The following is a 9757-nucleotide window of genomic DNA, read 5'->3' as shown; positions in this document are numbered from 1 at the left end:
CTACTATAACTCATTCTTCAAATTTCTGATTTTGCCATCATTATTATTTTTTTGAATGCTAAAAATCATACCTATATATAATTTTAAAAAAGGAATAAACCCGTTGAATATATTTGATTTTTTTAGCATTATTATCAAAATTTATATTTAAAAATTTGCATAGATTATTTTTTCAATTTTAAACAAATAAAGATTAAAAAACTAATATTACTTGCTCAAAAAAATTTTAAATAAGTTTTCTACCAAACAATATTTTTTTCAAAGTTGTTTTTTAAAATATAGTTTACCAAATAACTTTTGCATTTACTCAAAGTATTTTAAATTAAATTACTTTATATTTTCTTAATATGTTTTTGAAATACTGAACCAAATCTCTCAGTATATAATTCAATAGGAATCACGTAAGGATAAATTGATCCAATATAAACTTTTGGCAAAATGCCCACTTATAACGTAATTCAGCAAATAAAGTATATTCCGATAGTCCGTGTCAATCGGATGGACGACTTACCATTCAGTGACTTTGGCGCCGTACCCAAGAGAAGAATCGATTGAAGAAGAGCCCCGAGGCTGTTCCTATTTGGCTCAGGAAAAGGACAGAGTCTCTTTCAATTGGTCGAGTAGGGGCCCACTGAGTTTAAGTTAGATAATGTATTCCCAGTTGTCAATGTCCCATAGGTTAGCTGCGCACGCCATGGTACGATGATGTCCACAATTTATAGTTTTTTTTTTTTTTTGTCCACAATTTATAGTTTAGCGTACGACCTTTTTCTCTTTCTTTTCACCCGTTTCGTTTCTTACTGCTCTCTCTTTCGAATGTCCCACAGGCCACGGCAGCCGAAGCTCAAACCCACCGGCAAAATATACGTTTTTTTCCGAAATAATACAAAATATCTTTTCTCTCTCTCGCTCTCTCTCTCTCCCTCCGTATCTATCTTTGCTCTCTTTTTCTTAATTTTGTCAAAACAAGATTATCCTTCTGCTTCTTTGAATCTTCATTGCCATATCGACCATGCCGTTTCGGTTGAACTTGAATGCTTTGCTTTCCTCCTTATTTCTTTCCTTTTTTGTTTGTATTTCCTTTTTATGAGTAGCTCACACCATAATTTCCCTGAGTAGAAGATCGTTGAATTTTGAATAATCAGATTTGTTTTTTCTTTTTATGTTTGTGGCCAGAAAATAAAGAGAGAGATCCATCAACTGCCAAATATCCTCTGCGTTCATCCAGTTCTTTTGCTTTTGTCTTCGCCCTCTCATCCCTCTTTTGGGTTTCTGAGTTTATTGTGGTTTCGTTTTCTGACGTAGAGCAGAGAAGCTTCCCCCTTGAATACGCTGGGCAAATCTATAATTCTCCGACCTTTGATTGTGAAATCTTTATCCTGTGGTTTTTGCTCGTGTTCGAATGATGGTATACTTCATGTCTGTTTGAAAAAAAAGAAAGTGTGATTTGTCTTCAGTGTTTTTAGCTTCTCAAGAACTTCCGTCTAAAGTCTAGACTATCGGAGGAGGATATAAAGATAAATCTTAAGCTGGTTGAAGCTGCCAAAGTCCCTGGTGACTTGTTATTTTTGATCGTTGAGGTATATTTGTTATGTTCATCGCTATGTTTGAGTACTTCTCATTCTAGGGTTGATAACCATCATGTATGTAGGAAGAATTTTTTTTTTTTTTGGTAAAAGGTAATAGGTATATAGACTAAAGCACAAAGGCTATACAGAAGTACAGCAAAAGGGAACCCGGCACCATCTCACACTCATCAGGACAATAAATCTAAATGAGTGGGAGGGGGCCGGGGCTAAGGGAAAGGAAAGAAAGAAGGGGGGGAGCTGCAAGAGAGATACAATGCAATTAAAAACAGCAGCAAAGATGGCCAAACAGTAGCCAAGGGCAAAGAGCACACAACACAGTGGCCCTCACAAGGAAAAGAACTAAAGAGGAGAAGAAGAGGAGAGGCACTAAGAAGGGAAACCAGGCCGCAACAGGGCACCAATAAGCAAAATCAATCAAAGATGGTAGGGGGAATGCCCCAACTAAGTTGAAGCCTTCTATTACGGGGGTTGTCCGGGACCTCGGGATATGATAAAGCCTTGTCATTGACAGCTTTACGAAGTAGATCCTTTAAAGCCGGGAGGTATAATCTTTCATTGCGGAAAATAATGCTATTTCTTACTTTCCAGATAAGATAGCATAAGGCGCCAAAGGCAAAGCGGGCCAAGGTTTGGTGGAAAGATGCATTAGAAAGGTGCTCAATAACCCATAAAAGATTGTCGCTCCAAGCTTGATTCCTCCAAGGTAAGTTAAACTTAGCCGCCCAAAAGGATGCTAGGTGATTAGAGATATAACATCCGAAGAAAAGGTGATCGACCGAGTCTGGCATAGAAGAGCAGAAGGCACAAGTAACATTAGGGATTCTCTCGTGAGCTAAAAGCAATACCTGGGTTGGCAGACGATTGCGGGCGATTAGCCATAAATGGGTTTGATATCGAGGAGGTAAGGAGGGGTTCCAAATAAATCTCGACCACGGGACCACAACATCCCTGGGCCTTAGAAGGCTCCAAGCCGAGGCAGTAGAAAACACTCCTGAAGGATGACCAAGCCATAAAAGACGGTCACTGTCTTCATTGAGGGTTGGAAGGGGATCATTCCAGTTACTAATAGAGGAGGCAACAGAAGAAGATGGGGGAGGGCGAGAAAAAGCGAGCAACCGTAGCAAGTCTTGATATACCGGAGCAAAGAGATTTCACGGTCGAGAAACGGCTTGTAGAGGGACCACGAGGGTGCCAGTGATCAAACCGAAAGAGACGAGATAGCCCATTACCAACTCGCCATTTAAAATGATGTTGGATCAAGTCCCGAAGACCAAGCAGCTTCTTCCAAGCCCAAGAGCAATAGGTAGGTTTTGGGACAATCCAGAAATTTTTATGTTTTAAGAAGATGGAGTGAATCCATTTATACCAAAGCGACTCCTTATCGGTGAAAAGGAGCCATAGGTGCTTGAGCATGATAGCAATATTGCTTATCCGAAGGGATCTAATACCCAAACTGCCTTCCTCCTTAGGTAAACAGACATCCACCCATGCCACTTTTGCGCCTCCAGCCCCTAAGCTCGGGCCTCTCCAAAGAAATTGCCGAAAAATCTGTTCAATTCGGTTAGAGACTGAGGCGGGAAGGATAAAAACACTAGACCAATAAACCTGGATAGAATGAAGGACATATTTGATTAGCTGCAATCTGCCGGCCAAAGAAAAAAACCGGTTTGTCCGGGATTGAAGACGAGAAGTAATAGTATTCACTAGGGAAACACATGCCTCCTTGCCCAATCTGAAAGAGATAATAGGTACACCAAGGTATCTAAAAGGGAGAGAGCCCAGCTGAAATCCAGAGGTACTCACCAGAGCATTCCTTAGAGATTCAGGGCCACCCGAAAGAAAGATTTCACTTTTGTTGAGGTTAGGATTAAGCCCAGACCATCTAGCAAAGGAATGAATTCCATCCAAAAGAAGCCGCAAAGATGACATATTAGCTTCCGAGAATAATAGAACGTCATCAGCAAAGAAGAGGTGAGAAAGCCTGGTTGCTTTACATCTCCAGAAGAAATCAAAGCCCAGATTGCTAGATTGGGTGTTAAGAATCCCAGAAAAAACTTCCATAACGAGAGTAAATAAATAGGGGGACATAGGGTCACCCTGCCGAATCCCTCGTCCACTTGAAAAGAAGCCGTGAAGCTCACCATTAAGGGAGATAGAATATTTGGGGGACCGGATGCAAGTCATCATTCGATGGACGAAGTTAGGAGGAAACCCAAAGGCTAATAAGGTTAACTCAATAAAGTTCCAGTCTACCGAATCAAAAGCTTTGCAGAAGTCGACCTTAATGATGCATTTAGGCCGGTAGGGTTCGTGATGAAAATCAACAAACAATTCTTGGGCTAGCATAATGTTATCACTAATGCGTCTACCTTTAACAAAAGCATTCTGAGGTAGACTGATGATTGAAGGCAGCACAACGGCTAACCTGTTAGCCATAATCTTGGTGATGCACTTATAGATTGTGTTGCAAAGAAGCGATGGGACGGAAGTCATTGACAGACGAAGCATTTGGGACCTTCGGGACTAAGGTCAGGATGGTTGAATTAATCTCCTTAAGAAGATGACCAGAAGCAAAGAAGTCCCGAACCGCTAATAAGACCGAAGGGCCAATAATTTCCCAAGACCGCTTGAAGAAATCTACATTAAACCCATCCGGGCCCGGAGCTTTACCACTTGCAAGAGAAAAGAGGGTATCTTGGATTTCTTTGTCCGTGACAGGCTGAGAGAGAGTCCGAATCTGGTTATCATCAAGGGTATGGTTTAGATTTTTCCTGATCTCCTCAATTGTAGGCACATAGGAAGGGGGGGAAGCCACCAAGAGAGCTTGGAAATGAGAGACAAAAAGCTGATGAACCTCAGCAGGATTGGAAACCAGAGTGTCCCCATTGTAGATTGATAGAATTCTGTTTCGGAGGTGGCTTCGCTTGACTGAGTGGTGAAAATATTTAGTGTTTAGATCTCCTTCTTTAAGCCAACGAATCTTGGATTTCTGTCTAAAAAATGATTCCTCTTGGAGGCGCAATTCGGAGAAAACCCGAAGGTGTTCCTTTTCCTCATTTGCCAGATCCTGGTTGTGAGGGTCCAGTTGAATGGCCTCTTGGGCCAGGGAGAGCAATCTCCTAGCCTCATCTGTTTTAGCTGAAATGTCCGCATAAACCTCTTTATTTAGGAGTTTAAGCCTATATTTAAGAGCCCTCAGCTTACAACAGAGAATGTACATCGGCATTCCAGAGAAGGGGGAGTCCCACACATGAGCCACAAGATCAAAGAAGGAAGGATGGGTCATCCAAAAATTGAAGAATTTAAAGGGCTTATGGGTGTTGGGAGTAGGCAAAATCCTAACCATCATAGGAGAATGATCAGAGACTCCAGGAGGGAGAAACGATGCCTCAGAGAAGGAGAAAATAGAGTTTCAGGTCGAGTTAGTCAACACCCTGTCAATTTTCCTTAGTTTGCGAGAAGGACCCGAGGAAGCTGACCATGTAAATCTGTTCCCCGTATGTAGGAAGAATTTAATCATGGTGAGAGGCAAAGTTCAGATGTGGTGAATTGAGAACGCCATGAGCCGGCAACTCACCTTCTCAAAGCGCCGGAATGGGCTACTGAAGAAAGCTTATGAGCTCTCAGTCCTCTGTGATGCTGAAGTTGCCGTGATCATCTTTTCACAGAAAGGAAGGCTTTACAAGTTCTCAAGCAATTCCGAGTACGTTCACATACTGATTTATAATTTCTCGAGTTGATTTTAGATGGGGAACGTGCTGAGCCGTGTTACCATTCTTATGTCCAAAATGAGGGCATATGCACATATATACGCTGTGTGTTTGTGCAGTGCACATATGAGACAGCATCATGGCATTTTTTTTTTTCCTTTCTCATTCTCCTTTTTTTTCCTGCCATTTTTGGTTTTGGTCAAGCGTTCAGTGCTATTCCCCTTCGATCATGGACTGACCCGCCATGATGACCAATCTAGTTCTCATTTTGGGACAATTTTAAAAAAACAATGAATTTTATTCAATTATCCTTCTTGAAATTAGCTGAGGAAAGGAAGTTTGAAACTATAAAGTCTTCTATTTCGCATTTTTTTGAATAGTCAATGCACTGGGGTGTACTTAATCAAATGGCTAGATGTGGGGAATTAGCTGATCAAAGGCATTCATTGTGTACGCCGTGGCGTTGGAGTTGGGACTGCCTCTTTCTTAATGGTTCTTCTGAGGAAACGAATTGTTCAATATCTTGCAAGTACTGATCTCCTCCAGCTAGTTCACATGTTAGGATAGTTAGTACTTTGTCTTGGGGAATGAAAACATAATTTGATGTTAGTGAAACTAGGGACTGATATTGTTTGGTCTTTCTGGTTTTGACAATAACAGTTCAGCCTTCCCCCCAATTCCACATTGATATGAAATGAACACGCCGTGTAGTGTTCCTTTTTGAACTGTTGCTGCTTCTAGGGATTGATCTCCGTAACTAATTCTCGAGGCATGATGATTAAGCGTATTTGCAATTAGGTATTATTCTGTTCGAAGTAGATTTTTCCAAACAAATTTGATTGCTTGGAAAATTGTTGAAGAAAACCAAGCTTAAGTTGAAAATGGTGAAGCCTTCAAACCATACCTTGTTTGATTCAGTTCGTTGTAATTATACCTTTTAGACGTGAATTAAGACTATTTTATGTACACTATGTGATAATAGTTATCTTACAAATCATACAGATCCCTGTTTCAAGGCAAAAACTAGAAATTTCATATGAAATGCATTATATTAGTCAGGCAATTGAATAACGAATTACCTATCTACCGCCATAATGAAGAAGCATTACCAATCACAGTTCATTGAATCGAAACTGAAAGCATAATTAATCTCTTTTCTGAATCAAACAAAACCTGCAAAAGACTTCAAGTTGATTTTTTAAAGGTACTTTAACCCTAAGCAAAAGCCTGTGAAACAGGTCCTGACATTTTCAACTTCAGGTTCTTCAAATTATAGGGTGCTTTGAAAGGTCAATAAGATTATGGGCTTGACTAGATTTGTGTAGGGGTGATTTTATGGGATCGAGTGCATTCACTAGTATAATAGATTTAGGCGAACATGACGCAACACTCTGATCTCTTGGATTTCTTATAAATAGAGTACTTCTGTCCAAAAGTGACTGAAATTGTACATGTTTGCAATAGTTGCTCCACCATGTAAGTACTCCCTCTTCTTCATTTACAGGGAAAATAAGTACTTGAAGTCACAAGTTAAATGGAGGGGCAACTGCTTGCTCTTACAATTTCTCTCTGAAGTAGTGAGTCCTTGTACTGCTTCACAATGATTTTACGAGCATCATGTGCTGTTCTTACTTCTTACTGACATGGAGTGGCATGTAGAATATATTGAAGACTTTGGGCTTGGGCAAAAACAATGCCTTAGCTCACTCTGTGCTTACATTTAAATATACTTCAGGTGCGCACATAATATACTTTTATGATGTGAAATTGAACATTTACGCCAAAATTTGAAGAAAAATATTGCTGGCATGATTATTGATGACGGAGCATTCCATTAATTCAGAACTAGTAAAATTAGGAGACTTACAACCAACTACATTTGATTCTTATATTTTCAAGGTTTAGTAAATGTCATTTAAGTTTCTAGCGTCCTTATTTAATTATAGTTATTTTCTAGTAAGACTTGTTTTGTCTTTCCTATAAGTCTTTTTGTCTTTTCAAGGAGTCTTGGTAATTACTCATGCTTGAAGGGTTGTTCCAAACTCATCTATATAAGCATGCTATGATGAATGAGGAGGTAGACTTGTTTTGATTCGTAACTTATTTTGACTTTGGCTTGAGAACAAGAAAGATTTTTTGTTTTGCTCTTATCTCTTAGATGAATTCCTACGAGTGGCAAGCGACCTATTCATTTAAGTTCTCATTTGTGTTACTTTCTACTTTTCTACATTCTCTCTTGCATCAATTATTTACAAAGTATAAGGTGCGCAACCAAGATTTTTCCAAGTACTTCAGATCATTGCAAATTAGTTGCTGAGAGGCTAAAAGCTTCTTGCAGAGGCTTATGCTCCTTGCATATTCTGTTAGTGAGTGATGGTGATACTTATTCACTGGAAGTCATGCATGATTCACAAAAATGATTATTAATTTGTTTAGTGTTTGATTACTTTAGTTTTGACGATACCCGATTAATTTGGAGAATGTATTCCCAGTGGCTGAGCTCATATGTTATCTTTGCAAATTTTTTCAGAATCCAAAAGACAATTGATCGATATCGTAGATCTACAAATGATGCGGCTACATACCAGGCTAATATGGAACAATATATTCTGGTCAGTTCTCTAAACTTTCCATGATGATACATTAGGTGCAGTCGTAAGCACATTATGTAGAGGTTAAGCAAGCTGAGCAGTTCAATTTTTATTCATTTTGCTGTATGTAAGAAAGCAACTTTCTCTGTTTTTTTTTCTTTTTTTCTTTTTTTTTTCTCCCGTGTGTGTGGATTAACATATAACATAACATTATATAACTTATTTCAGGATGTGACTTACAAAAAGTCCATATACGAACACAAATGGCGAGAAATCCTATTTCCCCGACAATCTAATAATATATACTTGTGTATACATAAATAGTCGGCTCGTATGCAAAGAATCAGGCAACAATCTACCTGCATACATGATTTAAATGGATCACTAGAACCACAAAGTAGGGATCATACTAATGATGATGATATCCTTGTACAAAGAGGGATAGAGTCAAGTGACATTCAACTTCCGAATACATCTTTAATGTGGTAAGTTTTCTATTAATGAGAGGGTGTATATATCCACGATAAGTTGCGGATAAACTTACTTTATGCCAAGTAAATTATCCTTCCTTTATGCCAAGTCAATTGTTGAATTTTTTTAAGATTAATTCAAGTTCTTTTCCTTTATTGCCATCCGTATCACTAGCTCAATGAGATGGTATTTTCACCCTTTAGCACTAGGTAAATGCTCATTATGTGAGGATACTTGTGAGAATTAGGGTTAGAGGAGAGATTTGAGCACTATTTATAGAGTTTTAAACTAGGTCTTCTCATTATGGGCCCGGCTCAACTCGGCTCACACTGGCCAACCCTATATTAGACTAATTAAGAAACATTTTATCTCACCTTAAACTAAACCTCAGGAAAACTCTTACACTGTTACGGTTAGATAAAAGGACCTATAATATTATTGCAGCCTTACCACTGTTATTCATGTGGTTTGGCAATGACCGGGAAGCACATAGGAGAAACTGCTGATATGTATAAAGAGAAAAATAAGTTTCAAGTTAAATATAACATTAAAAGTGCTATTTTGGTCTTTGTACATGTCCTGAAGACATTGACTGGTCCTCTAAAATTCTTTCAGCTTCTGAATTCCCACTCATCATCCACCACTTGGGCATTTACATCTTATTGTTTTCTTGAAGGAAGTCATAAAATTGATTGTTGGTGTGAACGTATATGTATGTATTTACAGATTGTAATAATACCGAATCGCGTTCTTGATAAGAACCCTACTTTTGATCTCAAGAATTACTGAGGTGGCAAGCCATAGAATTCACTATGACAGCTACAAATTTTGCAAGAACGTTAGGGTTCTTATAGTAGCAATCTTAGTTTTGAAGGATCCCGTGGTGGTACAGATTTGTTCACTATGATTGGTTTTATCCATTACTAATTTCAAATTTGTTCAGTTTGTATGGTTCCGTTCACTAGATTCATAAATATCACAATCTCCATATATGTGCAGCGTCTGAAGCAAGAAACCACTGATATGGAGAGGAAGATTGAGCTTCTTGAAGTTTCTCTACGGTCCACAAATTTTGAGACTTCTCTCTTATATATTGTGGATTGAAATGGATTCTTGATATCTAATTCCCTAAACTATGGTACTCCTTTTCTTTTTTACATCAGGAAGCTATCAGGACAATGTCTTGGATCTTGCTCGATGGACGAAATCAAGAGATAGGGGATCAGCTCGATCGAAGTTTGAGCAGCATTAGGGAAAGAAAGGTACATGTGTCTTTGGTATATTTGTCCTTTTCTCTGAGCTGAGCGAAGTAGATGTCTTGAGAACTTTCATCGAGTAGCCGTTGTGTTTGGAGGCATGGATATGGTGAGAAGGGAAAGAAAACAATGAGAAACAA

General features: G+C 38.8%; 1 protein-coding gene across 1 annotated transcript; it reads left to right on the top strand.

Annotated features, from left to right (window-relative positions):
• The first annotated feature begins 917 nt into the window (after positions 1 to 917).
• On the top strand, positions 918 to 9518 carry LOC104426952 (MADS-box protein AGL42). Its single transcript, XM_039305593.1, has 4 exons — positions 918 to 1554; positions 5095 to 5292; positions 7830 to 7911; positions 9361 to 9518. The coding sequence occupies exons 2-4, from the start codon at positions 5150 to 5152 to the stop codon at positions 9463 to 9465; spliced, it is 330 nt and encodes a 109-aa protein (XP_039161527.1). The 5' UTR covers positions 918 to 1554; positions 5095 to 5149; the 3' UTR covers positions 9466 to 9518.
• Positions 9519 to 9757: the final 239 nt, after the last annotated feature.

Source organism: Eucalyptus grandis, chromosome 11 (genome assembly GCF_016545825.1).
Source record: "Eucalyptus grandis isolate ANBG69807.140 chromosome 11, ASM1654582v1, whole genome shotgun sequence".
Taxonomy (NCBI): domain Eukaryota; kingdom Viridiplantae; phylum Streptophyta; class Magnoliopsida; order Myrtales; family Myrtaceae; genus Eucalyptus; species Eucalyptus grandis.
The sequence above is the reverse complement of the archived record's forward strand: the minus strand, read 5'-3'. Positions and strand labels throughout refer to the sequence as shown.